At 35.5% G+C, this 20,864-nt stretch overlaps 1 protein-coding gene across 1 annotated transcript; it reads right to left on the bottom strand.

The window, feature by feature from the left end:
- Positions 1 to 8,599: 8,599 nt before the first annotated feature.
- LOC111877917 (uncharacterized) lies at positions 8,600 to 10,051 on the bottom strand. The gene is made up of 3 exons (XM_023874420.2): positions 9,946 to 10,051; positions 9,774 to 9,855; positions 8,600 to 9,560 (listed from the first exon to the last, which is right to left on the bottom strand). Exons 1-3 carry the CDS (start codon positions 10,029 to 10,031, stop codon positions 8,772 to 8,774), a joined length of 957 nt encoding a protein of 318 aa, XP_023730188.2. The 5' UTR covers positions 10,032 to 10,051; the 3' UTR covers positions 8,600 to 8,771.
- Between the last annotated feature and the right edge of the window lie 10,813 nt (positions 10,052 to 20,864).

Genomic DNA, 20,864 nt, shown 5'->3' with positions numbered 1-20,864 from the left:
ATTATAGAATTAGTAATGAATATTCATTAGTTGAATAATAAACTAATTGTTTGTAAAGTACTGATGTTTATCTTGGAAAATCCTATATTTTCCCTAAGTGTAAGTTGTTGAGTTATTTGTTCCAAATCAAAGAGTACAAGTATCTACCATAATTATGTTGTTTAAGCATTATCCTGTTTGAAAACCCTGGCTACCACCAGTAACGTATAGTAGTTTTATTACATAAATAAAACTAGTTGAAAACGTATTGTTCTGTATACTGAAAGTGTTGTTAATACCCTCCGGTGATCACTTAGTACATACGAGTTATAGAAATCAAGATCGAACAAACTGTCGATTGGGTGGTTCTGCCCTAAATCCACAACCAAACAAGGAACAGGGAATGAGGCGGAAACCACACATCCCATTGCATGTCGGAGGTTAATTTCGTATCATACTGATGTATATATACTAAGTAATCCCCTAGTTATTAACCATGATGACTGATTGTTAAGTACAATATTACGTGAATGAGTCGTTGTTTCCCCAATGAGTTCTTATAACCATACTATGGACGATAAACATTACGACGTACTTCGAACGTCATGAACTGAATGACGTTTGTCACCCTAGGTTGACTGTAGCTAATAGCGTTTATAGCTAAATATTTTTTTATTAAAGTCACTTCATTTATTATTAAAATGGAGATATATGGCAGGGATTATATGAGATTGATAAACATTTGCTTCAAACATTTTCTAATTTACTATATGTTTTACTTAATGACCATGTATTCATCTAATAAAACACAAGGTTACAAAGGCCCTACATAACATAAAAATACCGATATCCCACCGCGATAACCTATATGTCGAATATCGGTCCTTGACCGATATTTGATTTTGAACCGCTATAACTGCATAGCTCTTAACGAATCCACGAATAATACTATGAAAACCCCTTTTTGTTGTTAACATGAATCCTTATGAAATAGTATCTTTCATTTTATAATTCATAAGTTTGTTTCCTTGTTTGAAAAACTGTGTTTGCAAAGTTTGTATCTTAACATGTTTATAAAACTATCCGCAAATCTAGTAGTAACTATGTTTATCATGTTTAGTAAGTTCTACGTTCAATGTGTGCTAATGATAGGAAAATATAATAAACCAAATTATATTTTTAAACACAAGATTACTCGTGCTTTTACTTGCATTCCCCCCTGAAAAACGTTAAAAATCATAAAAACGTAGGGGTATGAACTCACTGTTGGTTGCATGTTCATGCCGGACCACGAGACTGGATATGATGATCCTCGAGTTTGTTGTACGCGACGCGTAACAGTATCCTAATAACAATTAAATACATATTTGTATCTAAATTAGCGATTTCGTTAGATAAAGTGTTAGAAAAACACTTGCTTTCGGTTAAGGAATGTTACCGGGAGTCGATAAAATCGGGAAAAAGCGGGTTTCAGACACGAATCACGGTGAGAGGGAGTTTACGGCCGTGAAGGGGGTTTACGGTCGTGAACTGTTTGCGGCCGTGAACAGCCCCTTGAAGGGTTTACAACCGTAAATGGTGTTCTTGAAGGAATTATGAATCTTTGAAGGGTGTACAGCCGTAAACTCAAGAACAAGTATGTTGGATTCAATAAAAACGCGTTTTTAGATGTTCCACAACAACACCCAAAGGTGTTTCTTGACGATTTTCGGAAGAAAAAGGGGCATTTTGGTGTTTACGGTTGGGAGGTTAGAGAGAGAATGGGGGAAGTTTCGGCCATAAAAGTATAAACGAGGGGCAGTGGCTCATATTTATAGGGGGTTTCATGGTCGGTGGTGGGGGCCACCTGTCACTAGCCGTGAACGAGTTTACGACCGTAAACGGGTTTACGGTCGTGAAATCACTCAGGCCGAAAACTATTGATTTTTCGAAATAGCTTGGGTTTTCAGCGTGATTTTGGTTCCGATTCATATGTATAAAACGATCTTACATAAATTAATGATTTTCCCAAGCTTTAAAAATTTGACGGAACAAAATAAAATTCAAAACTTATTTAATGGAAATCGGGATAACGTTTTGGGTTATCACAAGGAGCTTTTGACCACGGATGACGAAAATTATGATTCATCCGTTCGTTTGCTTCAAGAATGTCAATGGAATTATGCAAGACATCTATTTTGGCATTGAGACATTTGTTATATGAAATTAAAACATTTTTTTTTTGAGAATAAGTGATTTCACATTTGTCTTTAAAAATGATACATTCATCTTTTGACATTACAAGCCCTCGTTCTAAAGACTCTATTTTTAACTTCTTATTCTCTAAACGTAATCTAAGATGACTTAATTCACTGTCCTTCTTCTCACTGGCTTCTATGGCAGACTTATAGGTATTATAGATGGTATTCATATCTGTTTGGATCTGGGTTAGATGGGGTTCACAGAAAGATAAATCAAATTTATTATCAATAATCATAAATTTTACCTGTTGAACGATTCCTCTATTGGGTGATTCGTTGGTAGCCATGTAACAGTAGTTTTGTTCAACATCTTTATAATCTCCCTCTGATCCAGATGACCAGTATCCTTCATGACATTCAATTGTCTGTCTATCGATAAGGCACATATTTCTTCATGTACTCATGTCATCATCATCTCCAGAAGACCAATACCCTTCTACCTCTCTTGATACAGTGGTAACAAAATCCATTTCACTCTCTGCCATTTCTTGAGCTGGACGTGCATAATAAGTAGAGTCCTTAATCTTGGTTTTTTGTGTACCTTCAGCCAATCAGTCTTTTACATAATGGTTTGCATGTCCATATTTGTGACACACGATCTTGGGTTTGTCTGTCTTCGGAGCTTGTGAAGATTCCGAGGTGTGATTTGGTGTAGGAAGGTTAGGTTTGTAAGTTAGTGGGTTTTCTGAAGGTTTGTTGAATGGTTGAGGATTGTTTTGGTGAGGATCATGGAAACGGTTGTGATATGGCTTGTTAAAAGGACACTTGTATTTCATAGAAAGTAAAGTAAACTCCTTTTGGAAGTGGAGTTCGGAGTCCATATCTTCAGGGTCGAGATCACCATTTGTCACACCCCAAAACCGATAACGGCGGAATACGTTTCGGGGTGGAGGACATCATGTACAGTATCATCACAATTGCATAATAGTAAAAACAAGAAACACACAACCATTGCATTATATAGTGAGTTTAATTACAAGTGTGTTTTGTAATGTTAAGCAAACACCAAAAGTAATACAAAAATAAGAGATGGATCTTGTATGCTCCACCTTCTCCAAAATGTTGCACATGTACCTATCTATCTTTGACCTGAGGATACAAGTTATTTTGAAAACGAATATCAGCATAAAGCTGGTGAGTTCATAAGAGTTTAGTGTGAGTTTTTGTATAAAAAGCATTAGAACCGATAGTATGAAAAGCTACAATTTACATTCATAAGTAGAAGAAAAACCTAGAAAATCCTATATTTTCCAAAAATATATTGTAAGTGAAAACCTTTAAGAAATATGTAGTTTTCATCTTCGAAAACCATTTATTGTAAAAGTATAATAGTGAAGCTCAAATAAGTAATGCAATATGGAAGGTTTTGGCTGTAGTCAATAATAGTGATGCAAACGTCCTTTAGTGTTAGATAATTGATTACTTCGGGATATTAATTTAGTCTTTAGTTTAGTATTTTAGTGTGGTTATAGTGTATTTCTTGTATGTTTCCAATAATGTGAATAATAGAGGACCCCATGACCTTCCCGGTCATGCACAATGTAGTGAAGTAGTGGCACCCCTGGGCCTGTACGGCTCGGACTGCAGTTAGAAGTCGGGATGTAATAGTGTCTGCCCCGTATAGATCTATACATATAGCGTCGTCTTCCTATCAGAAGACTCTGGGCGTAGTGCCTAGCGAATAGAGTATCTCGTAGTGGGTTAGTGTGTTATCTCTTGATTAGTGCTTTCTCCTGTATTATAGTGTAGTAGTCTGTTGTATAACTCATATTGTGTTCTCTTATTAGTGTATGGTACCATAATAGAGGGTATTATAGTGTGTAGAGTAGTAGCTATAGCGAGTAATAGTGGCCTTAACTATACCTATTATAGTTAACTTAGTGTGTATGATTCTTGTCAGTTTAGTGGTTTAAACATCGAATGAAATGAAAATACTCGTATCCAACACTAATATATATGATATATAACTAAGAAATCAATGACAGTAGGACGGATAACAACTACCCTAAGCCCACAATCAAACAAGAACAGGAAATAAGGCGAGCTATCGGTCCTAAGTCCTTCAAGTCTTACTTATATAAATATATTGGTGTGGCTACATTTTATAAGGAATTTATTGATTAAAAATCTTGTCAAAAGGGAACATTTAGAAAATTGTTTATTTATCCAAAATAGTTTTGAAAACGAAAATCCTTTTTATAAAACATAGTAGTAAATCACATGTGATTTGCACTACGGATAGTGAATCACATGTGATTAATTTCCGTAACATGAATAATTGACTTGTATAAATTTCCATAAACATGTATAATTGACTTGTATCCCCCCCTAAAACATATAAAACATTTGAAAGGTTCATTAAAGGGGTATGAACTCACCTGAAATCGCGTAAATCGGGTGAATCGGGTAAATCGGGTGAAAGTGTCGGTTGAGCGTTTTGTACCAAATAAAGACTTGTGCACCTTTTAAGACCCTAATGTCATATAAAATATGTATTTTACAAGAAATTAATCATTTTATGCTTTTCATTAAAGTATTTAGGCATTCTAGCATTGATTCGGGGTCTTAGGGCTTAGAAGAGGTTCCTGGGAGTAGTACAAGGCCAAGAGGGGTTTACGGGGGAGTCCAAGAGTTTACTCCCTTGGAGTTTACGGCCCAAAGGCCACTCCTTGGGAGTTTACGGCCGTAAGCCCCTAGGCTTGGCCGTAAACTCTTGTTTTCCTCCAAAAGTGCAAGTTAAGGCCTTATTTCAACTCCATATATTTCTAGTAAATGCCTAGGACCAATTTGGAGGGTTAAAACCTTCATTTGGTGTCATTTGGGGGAGTTTACGGTCCTAGCTTGTGCTTGGGCCGTAAACTCCATTTTGTCCCTCAAAATGGATTGTTAAATGGTCCTAAGCACTCCCTTAAATCATAACTAAATACTAGAAGGCCTTAGGTGAGTTTTTGGGACATTTTAGCATGAGGAATGGGTGTTTACAGCCCAGGTATAGTCTTGGCCGTAAACTCCCTTTTTAGGTCCTAAAATGTGTTGTTTAATGGCCTTAAGCATTTCCTAAGATCATATCTAAATTCTAACATGCCTTGGATGAGTTTTTGGGGCAATCTAACATGGAAATTGGGTGTTTACGGCCTAAGCACAAGCTTGGGCCGTAAACCCTCTTTTAGGCTTTAAAAACTTTTGTTTTCATGTCCAAACTCATCTAGGCTAATTCCTTAATTAATATCCTAGCTTAAAGGAAGGGAAAATGGGACTTTTGGCCAAGTTTTGGGTGTTTACGGCCTAAGAGGCTTCCTTGGCCGTAAACTCCATGTTTTCCTCTAAATCATAAGATTTTTGTGTCCTAAATACAATGAACAAGCTAGGGAAAAAAACCCTTACGTTTGGAAGCCGGAAATCGCGGTTTTGGAGTCGGGTTCGGGTCTAGAGAGAGAAAGTAGTGAGAGAGAGAGAGAGTGAATGAGTGGTGAAAAGGGTTCAAAGTGGTGTTCATTTACTTTATATATGCCTCGGGTATTGCACCCGGTACACGGCTACCCGATGCTAAAGTTTAACGGGGTTAAAACTTTTTACCCGGGTGAAGTGGTTGAAAAGTAATATAACTCTATTTAGTTAAACAGGGTTAACACTTACCAATTATATTTACTTATACTATAATGATAATGTCAAGAAAATATAAATAACTAGATATTTATTTATTAACGACTTCAAATATTTCGGAAATTAATACATAACGACGAATTCCGTTAGTGAGAACGGGATTATGTAACGGCAATAAATTTGGGTTGTCACACCATTCGATTGATAGTTGTTTGTAGGAGCTGGTAAGGCTGGTGGTGAGGGTTGAACAAGTGGGATATATGGAACAACAACTGTGAAGGGGTCCGAGACTGAGAGGTTTTGAATCTGAGGATCATAGGAACTGAGAAGAGCTAGAGGGCCTCCTATGACTTCTCGTAAGGTTTATGGAACATTTGATTCATGACCTTGAAGCTCATCGAACAGTTGGTAGAGCTTCAAAATTTTTAGAGATCCATTACTCTGAGGACACGATTTCACGTTTCCCCATCCCTTTCCGAGGCTGTTAATGAACTTGAGATTGTATTCTAGTGGAGTTCAGACTATCCCATAAGTTGTCATGTTGTTGACGACGATACGATATCTGTTTGAATCTGAGGCAACAGATTCACCAGAAGTTGTAGTGAAGGTATCAAACTCGTTGATAACCTAGGTTAGACGCTTGTCCTTCATATTTTCTGATCCCTCGAACAAGTCTTGAAGTGTGTCCCAAATATCTTTAGCAGATTTGTACAACATAATGTGCTCAAAGATAGAAGGTGGAACACCAAACACCATTTCGGAAAAGGCAACCAGATCTGCATGCAACTTTTCGATGTCATCAACAGTGAGAGGTGCTTGATGTTGTTCATCTTTTCCCATGAGAGTTGTAGTAGCATCTCGAACAGTTGTTCGAACCGGAACATGTGGACATTCTTTAACGGATCTCCAAATAGCTTCACCTTTTTCTTTACCAAGAAAAAATCTTTCCATTTTGACTTTCCAGTGATCATACTCTTCAATAAATATTAGTGGGGAACAAGAAGGGTAACCCATGCTATTTGCTATTTGCATTGAATACATTTGTTGAGAATTAGAATCAGCCATTGAAGTTAAGATATCTTGAGCAAAAGTGGTATATAGAAGAACTTTTATCCTGAACATAGAAATGATCGAAATACCACAGTAATCTCGAATAAATTATAATATGTTCTTATGGATTCAAAGGAAAACCATTCAAGCTCTGATACTAATTATGAGAACAAGGATATGATGCGCAAGGACAAGGTTTGAAAACTCAAACCTTGAGTTAATGCTTAAGATCAATGTCTGCTTGTAATTATATGATCTAGTCGAGTCTGGCAATACCAGTCCAGACTTGAAGTGAGAATTCAACAAAGTACTCAAGTCTTAAATGAAGAACTAAGAATATAATCACAGTAAAGACAATAAATGAACAAGAAGAATGTTTTGAAAGAGTTTGATTTGAGAGAAAAGTAGAAGTGAAGTAAATGTAAATTTGACTATCTTTGGAGCAACAATCCGTAATATTCTTGTCGTTAAACTACTCCTTATATAGCAAAAGGAGTGACATCGTACAAACTGAGATGCATACAACGGACTGGATAATCACACTACTTCTGACACTCTGATTATCCAAATTGACAAAAAAAACTTAGTCCTATGTAAAGTTACATCATAGAAACGGACAAGAATAATAAATGCACGATCAGACATTTAGTCTCAGATTTTTCTTCATCTCGAAACAGCTCTACTTTGGACTTAAACTCCACCTCTAACCATAAGCTTATCTCGTACCTTTCCACATCTCGGACTCAAGATTGATTTCAGATCTTCATAGTATGATTGCTAGAGGTTCACTTTCAGGTTCCAACACACACACACACACACACACACACATATATATATATATATATATATATATATATATATATATATATATATATATATATGTGTGTGTGTGTGTGTGTGTGTGTTAAAATTAGTTTTTATTTCAAATTTGTAATTTTTAATTTTTAAGTTATTTAAGTTTAATTTTAGTTTTTAATTTTTAATTTTTAATTTCACGCTAATTATTTTTTTTAAAAGTTATAACAAATAAAAAGAAAATGATAAATGATGTGACAATCCATTAAATTGTATAGAGTTTAATAGGTAAAGTTGTATAGTGTGTGGAATGTATATGTATCAATCTATTTACTCATATGAGTTCAATGCATTAGAGATGACTTAAGTAATTTGTAATGAAAAAGATTATTCTCTCTTAAATATTTATAAGTTAAAACCAAAAGTATAATTGTCGATCTATTGTTTTTTCAATGGAAGAAGAAAAACCAATAAGGACCCATATCCAAATATTTATGATCTTCTTGAAATGGACTTAATGGTAAAAACATTTCAATTATTTACATTTAACAAATAAATTAACTAATCCTTAAGCCATATACTAAAAGTAATAGTTGGCCTATAAATACAATTTTTTATATAACAAAAAAAATCATTAATACTATGATAAATCGATAATCGTTATAAAAATTATCAAAACATAGTATGATAAGTCGATAATTATTATAAAAATTATTAAAACAAATTCTGTCACTAATATATTGCTAATACTAATGCACATATTATAATAATAATAATAATAATAATAATAATAATAATAAAAAGGTTCATAGACGACATAGATGTCCTCCCTTAAAATTAAACTCCACAAATTAAGCTCACTCTTTTTATTTATTTATTTATTTTTATATAATATTAAACTTGATTACATGCAAGAGATGGGATGTTGCATATTTTCTCCTAAAATTTCAACTTTTCATTAAAATTTACAAATTACAATTCATATCGTTACATAACATCAAACAAGACAATATATGAAAAACCTTGATCACTACAATATTACTAGCTAGGAAATTCTTGAGAATTTCAAAACTTATTATAATTTATTTTCAACCATAAAATGAGTCAAACCAATGCTCTTAGAACATTAAAGAAATCATGTTTGAACCCATTGGCATGGAAATGATTACTTGGAATAATCTTTGTGTAAATATAAAACGCTATGCAAGCGATGGTAGGCCCAACCCAAAACACCCAATGTCCATCCCATAAATGACCTCCTCTAGCGATCGCTGGCCCCAAACACCTTGCTGGGTTCATCCCTGCACCAGAATAACCCCTCTTTCCTGTCAAACTCGTTGATATGAACACAAGAAGACCAAGAACAACTCCAATGATGGAAAACACGATGACAATACCCAAAGACTTTGCTTGACGATCATCATATGCTAACCAAATAGAAGCAAAAAGAAAGATGAATGTGCAGATTATCTCGAGCCAAAGGGCTTGGATTGTCTCAATGCCCATAACAACTGGCCCGTTTGGGCCTGGTGCGATGATGGTGAGAGTGCAGCCTCCAAGTGAAGTAGTTTGTGCGATAGTTTTGGAGACGACAGCTTGAAGTGCGAGTGCTCCAAGTAGAGCACCTACGCATTGTGCAAGTATGTAGATAAAGGCTCGCGAGAGGGAAATGAGTCCAACAAGTGCGGCTGAGAATGATATGACTGGATTCATGTGTCCTCCTGAAATAGGGCAAACTGCTAGAAGAAGGATAGTAACGGTGATGGCAATGAGGATGGACATTAAAAGGGTTGGTGTTTTGGATTCTGTCTCGAAGGATGAAATAACTATGGTGTCTATCATGAACACCAGAACTGCTGTCCCAAGTAACTCTCCTATGGATGCCCGCCAAACCTAATCATGCATGTAAATTACACATATATATATATATATATATATATATATATATATATATATATATATATATATATATATATATATATATATATATATATATATATATATATATATATATATATATATATATATATATATATATATATATATATCGATCATTTTTTACTTGCAAAACACATGCATAAATAAAAGTAATAAATCTATACTCACGTTAAAGGAATAAAGATCCTTTAAACCCAGTCTCTCTCCTAAGGTAATTACAGAATCTTCCTTCTTTCCATCATCATGTTTCCTGTAAAACATCAAGTGTGTGGTACGTTGTAATAAGACCCATGGCTTCTTTAATGATCAAAAAGGAAAAGAAAATAAAATTGGACATTGCCTTGGTGTGGCCGATACAAATGGTTGGACTCTCTTCCCACAAAGACTTTCTTCATCATCCATCACTTGCAAACCATTTGTTGCCATTGCTTTGGCTTCATGCACCAGCTATATATATATATATATATATATATATATATATATATATATATATATATATATATATATATATATATATATATATATATATATATATATATATATATATATATATATATATATATATATATATATATATATTCTAATGATTGATAAATATTTTTCTACATGTCATTTTATATCTTCGGTTTGTTTATCATTAGTTTATCTAACTTTGTTTTTTTTATTACATTAAACAAATAATATGCCAAACATAATCTTAAACTTAACGATAAGACGTCTTAAAAAGATATTTTATTAATATTTAAACACATAAAATAATTCTTAATAAATTTAAGAAAATTTTTATTTAAAAAGATATTTTGTAATAGTAAACAGTGTTCGTATTTGTTAGAACTTAGAATAAAAGTAATACTGTTTTAAAATTGTTATGAGATAAATGATTATGTTTATAATTTAAGCATATGCTACTAATGAAGGTGCATGAAAATACAGTTAGCTATCTTGATTTGGTTCCACATGGAATCCCCCTATTTATTTGATTGAAGCTTTTTGTTCACATATATATAAGTTTTACTATTAAGAAAGTAGGACCAAAGCTTTAACTATGTTATTTATGGCAATGCCGCAACCACTTGAACGTCGGGTGTTGATATATGTATCATAGTTGACGATTTTTTGTCATACCTCATTAATTTTGCACATTTAATAACCTCAATGATTATATATTTAGGTCAAAACAAATCGAGCTATTTTAGTTGTATTAATTCAAATTAAATTACATGAAATGTTTATTTAAAACGTATGAACATGAAGCAATTAAAATCTTGTCGTTTGTTTCTTAATTATATTAGTAATTGTTTAACTAATCTATGTATTCACGTGAAAGGTAACAGCAGACAGTTGGGGAGCATGCTGTTGAGTGAACTGGTGATATAATTGCATTACTTTTAAGCCGTCAAGTTAGAGATCTCGTGATTTCACTTCGTTTTATTTTTAATTTAGGATTTTAACATCATAATTTACGGACTAAAAATCACGAATGGTTATTGTAGTTAAAACAAATTCTTCGCTACTTATCAAAATTTTCTTTCATGAATGGTTCTAAGAGCAACTCCAACCATAAATCACTAAATTAGTGATTTGTTATCGCTAAAATGGTGTTTGCATTCAAACCAATCACTAAAGTTGTGATTTTTAGAGGCCAAGTAGTTTGGCCTTCATATTTGGTGTGTGAACTTACTCCAAACACTAAAGTTGTGTTTTTTAAGGGTTGATTGGAATGAGAACACCACTTTATTGGCTTTTATAATTGTGTTTTAGTGGTTGGTTGGAGTTGGTCTAACTATGAATTTTATATTGCCGCCACCGGTCCTTATGACCAACTCTGTTAGGTCAGCACCGATAAGTACAAACATGACAAAATGAAATGTCTAAAATACCCCTCTCTCCTTATACCCTTCTCTCTTTGTCATTCGTCTATCTCTATTTCAAAACCCTTGCCGACAACTCTATCAGGCATGCAAGAAGCCGTCACACCCATTGGTTTCTAAGACTAACATCCCTCATAGAGATCTGTACCAAAAATCAACTCAAGTTTGAAAGAGGCCACAAGGTCGAAGTTTCTAGCAACGAGGCGGGTTCTAAAGAATCATTCTATTTTTCAAGCGTTATATCGTCGATTTCCAAATTCATTATTTAGTATCGTATCCTTCTAAATGATGACAATTTTGGTCCCCAAAGAGAATTTGTTTTTGTAGATCAAGTTCGTGTTGGAAATTATAGAGAAAATCTTGCAAGTTGGCAACTTTCCTCTATCTCATATTGGTGGAGGAAGAAACTTTTAGTAAGTTTATATACCATTTCCCTTGATAGACCTTCAAAGACTTTATTGGATCAAAGGAATGAGCCAAGTCCACACGCGCACCTAGTCTACGCTACTACAAAAAAGCAAATAAGACCCACCATATAAAACCCACGATTCCTAGAATACAATTGAGTTCTCTGCCTGCGAGACACAGATTCTAAAAGTGTTACAGGATCTGTTTTTCAACAACATGGTTTTTTGACATACAAGTTATAGAAAGAGTAAGTTTATCTATAGGAGTGTACTTTGAGCCAATCTAGCATATATAATATCAAACCCAAACTCAAATCATATGGACTAATAACTTGAAGCTCAAACAAATCAACACTTTCAAGATTAGATCCATTGTGCATTAATAAATAAAAATATATTATTTATTTCCTTTGAAGTAAAATACAACTAAATTTTCAAATTCGTTTAAATAGAAATAGGAACTGAATAAGGCTTGAGTTTAAAATCATTTAAACTTTAAGTAGCAATGAACCAACAAATAGTTAATTAGATTTAAGGGACAATATAATAAGTCTTGAGCTTCAAATTGGAGATATATGGCATTTATGTCATTCAATCCAAACAAAGTATATGAGTATAACCTACATTGTCACCATACTAACATATTGTTGGAAAAGGTGTCTAAGCCCATAACTATAATTAGTATGTACTTGATTTCATAGTAGCATGGTCCTTTTGAGTTGCTTTCGCCCTAACAATTTGACATGATGACTTTTGGAGAGAGATGTTGAATTTATTATTTGGAATAGTAAATTGATTTATTAGTGTATTATGAAAATAATATATTAATTAAAAATCATGTTATTTAATTAGTATTTAATCAGAAATTAATTTGGAATTAATTTTAGGAACTCATTAAAAGAACGGGGGTTGTTTTACAAATCATTGATAGTTGTAAAATTGGGCTACTGGACTCCTTACAATGGAGTGAACAAAAATTATAGGAGGCCCTATGAGATTTTCGTCTAAGGCTCCCTAATGAGGAGTTAATGGGCTGCTTAAGCCTTAACTAGGAAATTAGGGTTTCCTCCAGAAAACCCTAGCAGCCCACAACTATATAAAGACCCCATCACTTTTGGATTTTCAGCCAATGCTTGTGTCTAGAGAACCCTAGCTGAAATTCTAAGTGCATTCCTCCTCTCTCATCTCATTCTCTTGCTAGTGGTGTTTGTGAACCATTAGAGGTGCAACATCTGAGGCACTAAGCTTTCAAGAGTCAAGGATCTACAAGGAGTTCTTGTTATTACTACATAACAAGCAAGGTAATCCTCAAAACCATTTTGTTGTATAATTTTCGAAATTGTATGGTAGATCTAGGGTTTATTGCTTTGGTATTCAATTTGCATGTTCAACTAGTGAAAACTTAGATCCAAAGCAATTAGGGTTGCATGATCACATATGGTGTAGTTACTCTCATTACCCATCAGTGGTATTAGAGCCTAGGATGATTTTTAGTTTATTTTGATGCATATGTGTATTGTCCAAAGGAGGAGGGATTAGATTCGTCAATCTGTTCATAGAACTAGACGAGTTCCACATGGGACTCAACGAGTTGGTCCAACTTGATGAGTTCACTACCCTGAACTCGACGAGTTGACTCGTCAGATCCCTGATTTTTCAAATTTCATATCTTGATTTGATTAGGATAATCGCCTAAATTCATTTTTATTGCTTAAAATTGAATTTTCTTAAAATTTAATGATATATCCTTATCACGATTATTGGTTTGGCCAATTTTTAAAACAAAGACAAAATTATTTGATTAATTTGATTATTTAAAATTCGATCTAGTATTTTCTGAAAAGTTTTAAAAATACAACATTTGGTTTCAGAATTTAAAATTTATTTAAAAGTTTAATTTTGATATCTGAAATTCTAGAACCTTAGTATTTTAAAAGGTTTAAAGTACATCCTTATGGATGTTATTAATAATTTAATTAAGTGTTTAATTAAAATATAATTAATAAATCCATAAAAAAGTTTAAATTTAATCAAATTAAAAGTTTAATTATTAAAAGATTAAACCCCTAGTATTTTAAAAGTTTAAAATACACCCTTATACTATTATATAATTAAAAGCTTTATATATATATATATATATATATATATATATATATATATATATATATATATATATATATATATATATATAAGAAAAGTCGGTCTTACCGTTAGTATGTCTCATTCACGAAACTGGTCTATAAAGGGTGTTTAAGGAAGCAGCCTGTAAAATGACCATTATTGGGTATCCATTCTTACCACTGCACTCTTGACTAGTGGAGGGTCGTTAGTCGAATGGATAGGATAGGACACTAAACTCTCATTAAAAGTATAATGACATAAAGTAACTAAACCTTTTCTAAAATTGCATTCTTAGTTACTTTAGGAAAAATGTGAATTTGATGCGAACCCATGATCATTGCACCTTATTGGTCGTTAGTGGAGCGTGCGTGGTTAATCGGCACAGTAATATGGGACCAATCTTGTAGGCAACGGTTGTCTCGTAAATTATCATTGATCATGGAGCGTTTGTGGTTAACCGACACATTGATTAGGTGGTAAATGACATGAAGAATACCAAGCTAATTTGCATGGTTATTCATATCTTGTTTGTGATCCTCGGCATCACAGTCACAAAGTGAGAGCATATGATGGAATAATATTCCTTAAAGATCGAAAGATTCAAGCAGAAAAGCAATAAATAACACAATAAAGAACACAATAATGATTTAACCGATATCGAATGATTAAACTTTAACACCCCAAAAGAGCTCGATGAAGAACTTCAAATGTAGAGGTGTTTAGGGTTAAAATGCAATAAATGATTATCAAAAGACTAGCGTATCAAAGGTATACATGCATGCACTATATATAATACGTAACCCTAATCTATAATCATGGTTGGACAGGCCCAAACTGGATATACAAAAGAATGGCTCATGACGCAATACATAATACCCAACAATCTCCCCCTTTGCGTCAATGGAGCCGAGAGATCAGTTCGGTTGAGCTATCGTGGACTTCTTCACAGTCTTGAACACACCCGATATAATAGCCAAAAGAGTTTGTCTGAAAGTGATGTACCACCGCAGCATGTCTGTGAAGTTCTTCTTATCTGACTCGAAATTCGCCTTACACCGATGAATGATATTAATGATATGTTCCAGGCAGTCGGTCGAGAATAAGTGTTTGTCAACAAGAGTAAATAAGAACCTTTCACCTTTGGCTCTTGTAAACAAAAACGTGAGGTGCGCATAATCAATTTGACTGAGAGTCATTTTATTGACATCTCCTGGCTTTGCAGTAGGCTTCACCGTTGGTTTCTTCCTCAAGACATTTGCCAGTTCCTGATCCATCTTCGCAACTTCGTGGATATAGGAGGCTAACATCCTTTTTAGATGGTCTAAGATTGGTCCATATTCCTTTGCATTAGTGAGCAAAATGTTGAAGAGCAGGATCCAATCATGAGGATTCATGTTGGGAAGGTCTGCCAGGGAAATGATAGAAACCGAGTTATGCGAACCTCGGTTTATCTTGAAAAAGACATTAACAAACTTCCCTGCAGGCGATGGTTTCAGCACCTTGACTGTAGTAATCTTTTGCGCACTCCAGGTCAGATACTGAGGCTGACCAAACTTGAGATAAAAATCAATGAGTTCACGGTCAACCTGAGGATGGGGCGAAGGGACTTCAACTGTCGGCTCAAAACAATGGAAAACAAATGCCTTTCGAGTAATAGGCATGTCGAACTGCGAATCCCTTGTATTATCACAGTCAAACGAAGTCACAGGTTCCAGCCAGAGTGTGCTTGGAGACTCTATAGCTTCTTTGATCAGTGTTTCTCTAGTCCAAGGAGGGAACAACATCTTCTTGCAACTCAGTGCATCATCCTTTTCTTTCTTCTTTCTTTCTATGTCTTCGGCTTCCTTAGCGACACGAAGAGTTTCGTCTAACTCCTTATCCCTTTTCTTGCGTTTGAGGGCATCAACGATAGTCTCTTATTCATCATCACTGTCATAAGCAGAAGCACCTTTCTTCTTTTCTTTATCACCAGAACCCAAAGCTACATTAACCTTCGGTTCGGTTTTGATGATGACCTTCGGTTTAATAGGAGGAGGTTGTTTTCTACCTTCTCCCCCTTGTTGCGGAGTAGGCATCCTCTCCGAAACACCCTTCATTTCTCGTAAGAGTTCAATTGAGGGAAGGAGTTTGGAGGTCAAATAATTTCTAATTGTAAGGGTAAGAATGGGATCATGAACCTGAAGCACATTGTGCAACTGAGAAAGAACATCCCCAGCACAACTACGAAAAACGGCTCGTTCGGTTTTTAATAAGGAAATCTCTTTTTCTGCCTTGGCAATTTCTGCTTTCTGCACTTCATTTATAGTGGCCTGTTGAGCAAGATCTTCGCATAGTTTGCGTTCCACTGTGAAATCAGAAGCAAGCTGTTGTAACCGAGAGTCAACAGTAGACAAAAAAATATTGCTATCAGCAGAGATGTCGGATCGAATAGTCTCAAACTTGGCTTGCTCGACTTGAAGGGATTGAGAATGAGAATCAACTGATGCAGTCACCTTCGCAGCGTTCGACTCAGCATGACCCTTTTTAGAACAACATCATTATACTTCTTCGTGGAATTGATCATCGTATCAAGCTTTTCATTAACACTGTCGAGATGTTGCTTGGTCACCAGAGTAGCCTCATCTTCATCACTTGGAAGTCGGTACGGGCTATAGTAAGTGGAATCGAATTCGAATTCAGCTCCTCCAAGAACAACACTAGACTCACTGGAAGCAGTTGGGGAAATAGGCTCAGGTGTGACTTTAGGGGGTTCTTCAGTCTTCGCCCCCACATCAGATGTGTAGACGTTAACTAAAGAATCGGTTGTGGTGGTAATGATGTGTATAGAGGTGAGAGTTGCTTCGGTTGTTTGGGAAATAATGGGAGGTGGAAGAGGAGAAGTGGAGATTGGGATAGTGCATACAGGTGGTGGTGGAGCAACTGTAGAAGTAGGTTGTGATGAAGTTAGGGGTGTAGGAGCAACCGAAACCTAAACTGTTGTCTTTGGTGGAGAAGGGGGGGTGTAAGAACAGAATCATTGACATTTTCCACCAGAGTTGGAGACCGAGTAGGTGTATTACCCCTAGGAGAACCTTCATGCTGTTCTTCCTCTTCTTCACCTGCAGACTACTCATCTTTCTGTTCTGAATGGGAAGGAGAATGAGTTTGATTTTTGTGAGCCGTTTTCTTTACTTTCTTTGGAACATAGGAATCACCTTCGTCAACTTTCCTTTTCTTGGACTTAGCGGGTTTGGAAGAGGTATCTTCAGTGTCTTCTTTCTTAAGAATGGCTTTCTTCCCCTGTTTAACAGGTTTCTCAACTTCGTCTAAGGTTGCTTGCATCTTCGGAGTCAATTTTCGTGGATTCTTGGGAGGAAGCAATTTATATTCAGAGATATGTCTACTTTCCTGAGAAACAGACTGGTACATTGTTTCAAGAATAGAACCATTGTGTAAAAACCTGGTTGGATACGCCATAATTATCTTTTTGGTATGGAAGGAGGAGACAAAGGAGAGCAGAGAATCCTTCATCACCGGAACCTTGAGATAGGTTATTGCCCTTTGAGCGACAATGATCCAAAAACGACCACAAGATATTTTAGAATGCTTGGTAGAGGAAGACAAGCTCTGCACCAATTGGGTCCAGATCAATGAACCATAGTCCAGGTTGAGTCCATTGTGGAGACCGTATAGGATCGTCATAAAGCATTTGTTCGAACCATCGGATCTACCAACACGCACAGCTAACCCCTTGTGAAGAAGGGTGAGTAACCCATTCCATTGAGGGGGTAAACAAGATTTCTTGAATTTGGTGAAGGTGGTAAGCACCTCAGTGTAGCCCATCTCATAGAACATTGAGAACAGTTGAGTCGTAGTAATAAAGTCTGGGGAGATGACTGAGGCATCTACTAAAAGCCCTAGTAGAGAGCAAAATCGTCCTTTTGAAATAGAAGCCCTGTGAGAATGAATCTGAAAGAAGATTCTTTCTTTGTTCTTGTCATAGGTTGCTGTGGAGTACACCTGGGACAATAATGACATTGGAATGGATTTCACTTGTGTTAGAGCGATTACAAGAGGGGAATACTTCAGACATTCCACGACTTGAAGCATGTATGAATCATACAGGAATGGATTCATTTGAATGATCATGTTCTAATTAGGTTTAATCACGAGTAAAGAAGATGAAGCCGTCTGATCTTGAAAAGATGAAGATTCTGCCATTGTTGATGTGAAGAAGATGAACAGTGGAATTTCGCCTGTTATATCTGAGAGAGTTGTGAGGAAGGTAAGAAGGTGCAATAGTGTAACAAATCCTTTATATACGATTCCCAGGAGAGAGAAAAAATCTTTTTTGTAATTATGAGACGATCTCTGAAAAAGCACCTTGAAAGTAGGGATTTGACAGCTTGGTTTCCCCAGATAGACGTCATCAGGCATGGTATTAGGAGCCGTTTCAAATTCACGCGCTCAGTTTTGAACTTATCCACAAACACGTTTCAACTTCTTATCCGATCAACTACCCCATTCCTTTATTCACTCGCATTACAGAATACCACTGTCGCTTCCTTAAAACTATTAGAGCCAAAACAATTCATAAGCATTACGTACAAGAATGTTGGAAAATCATGTAGATTTTCGTGCATGAGTGTGCCAAAGAAAAAGAAATAAATCAATATGTGTATGGGATGTGAGTGATGTCAAATAGACATGAAGCAACTGATCCCGAGAACGAATCTCTACCTTCAAGGTCAAGAGGGACTTGAAGTGCTTGTTTGGTTTCCCGTTAGAATACGATCAAATGTCTGTTAAGAAACATTGAAAGGAACCTTTTCATACATAGGCTCTAGTGGGTGGCTAAAATTCAACCGAACGTTGATACTCAACATGAGACCGAAAGTTGGCCGAAGTACTTGTGAGACCGATGTGGTCTGTTGAACAAGTAGGTTAGATAAATTATGAGGTGACAATAAGTGGGATAGAAATCTCAAAAACAAAAACTAAACTGGATCTTTTGGGAAGAAATGCCTTGGTTGTAGACAATTTCATCAAGATTACTCAAAAAAATAATGAGACTTCTTTAGGTAACAAGTTAAAGCTTGAATTTTAAAATTCACCGTTAATTCTGTACAGGTGTTGGATTTTGGGTTTCACTTAGCACGTGGTGTACGCATCTAAGATCATAAACACAGATATTGTGTAACCATAAACCTCAGTGGTTATTTCTGAGAGTCTCAAGGGTTACGTTAATGAAATGATATTTGATGGAGAAGTTTTAGAGAAGGGGGTGAAAGAACCGAAAGTACCACTGCTATATAAAAGTGACAAAGCAGAAAACTCCTAACTCATTTGAGAGGAGAAAGGTAGCTCAGGACTGGAGTGAGTTTAGCAGCCTGATTGGAAAGAAACAATATGTATAATCGGTTCATTAAGGCTTCACTCATAGTCATCGAGGCTTTGGTCTACATGCAGCAGCATGCTTCTAGGGACGCTTAACTAGTTCAAGATAAGAAATTTATACCTGGCTTAGTCGTAAATTATGTAACCATGAAATGCATGATACCTAGAGAATATACATAAACAAGCAAACCATACACACAAACAAAAGAAACAGAAGATAAAAAAACTCTTTGCAATATAATAAAAAAATTGAAAAAATATTTTTGGATTTTTGATTTTTCTAAAAAAAAATTAAAAACAAAAAATAAATAAAATAAATAAATAAGAGAAAGATTACGAAGTATACAACCGAAAACAAACCTTAAAGAAATGAAGCGAAGTAATCCGAGCGATCGGTTCATTTCTGTTCCTTAAAATTCCGGAGCCGAAATGGACCAAGCAATCGGTTTCATTTCAGTTCCCGAAAATTTTGAAGCAAAAATAGACCGAGCGATCGGTTCATTTCGGTTCCCGAAAAATCCAGAACCGAAATAGACCAAGCGTTCGCTCTATTTCGCTTGTCTTACTTTTTAGAGAGAGGTTTGAGGATTCGGTACTGACTCTGCTTCCATCATTCCCAAACCTTGTAAAATTTTGTTGAAGCTTGCTTCAGGTAAGGCTTTAGTGAAGATGTATGCAAGTTGAGCTGAGGACCGAAAAAAATGAACTTCTACGTTTCCATCTTCAACATGGTCCTTGATGAAATGATATCTCAGTGCAATATGCTTAGTCTTTGAGTGTTGCACCGAATTGTGACATATTCTTATTGCACTCTCAGAATCACAATAAAGAGGTATCTTCTTCATACTGAGTCCATAGTCTCTCAATTGGCTTTGTATCCAGATTACTTGTGAGGTACATGAGGCAGCAGTAATATACTCAGCTTCGGCTGTTGAAAGAGACACACAAGTTTGCTTCCTGGACTGTCAGCTAACAAGTTTACCATCAAGGAATTGGCATCCACCAGTTGTGCTCTTTCTATCCAGACCGCATCCACCCAGATCAGCATCAGAAAAAGCTTGAACAAAGAACCCAAATTTTGCTGGATACCAGAGACCAAGCGACGAGGTTCGCTTCAAATAGCGAAAAATATTTTTCACCGCCACCATGTGAGGTTCTCTAGGATTAGCTTGAAACCTGGCACAATAACAGACATAAAACATAATATCTGGTCTACTAGTAGTTAGATACATGAGAGATCCTATCATTTGATGATAGAGAGTCATGTCAACAGCAGGCTTTTCTAGAGATGATGTTAACTTAGTGCCAAACGCCATGGGAACCTTCACCTTCGAGTCTCCCTTCATACCAAAATTTTCCAATAGATTCTTCGTGTAGGCCTCCTGGTTAATAAAAATGCCTTTTGGTTCCTGTTTTATATTCAAACCAAGGAAAAAATTAATAGGACCCATCGCGCTCATTTCAAATTTAGTCTCCATTAGCTT

This window comes from Lactuca sativa, chromosome 4 (assembly GCF_002870075.4).
Source record: "Lactuca sativa cultivar Salinas chromosome 4, Lsat_Salinas_v11, whole genome shotgun sequence".
Taxonomy (NCBI): Eukaryota; Viridiplantae; Streptophyta; class Magnoliopsida; order Asterales; family Asteraceae; genus Lactuca; species Lactuca sativa.
This window is presented reverse-complemented; position numbering and strand designations above follow the sequence as displayed.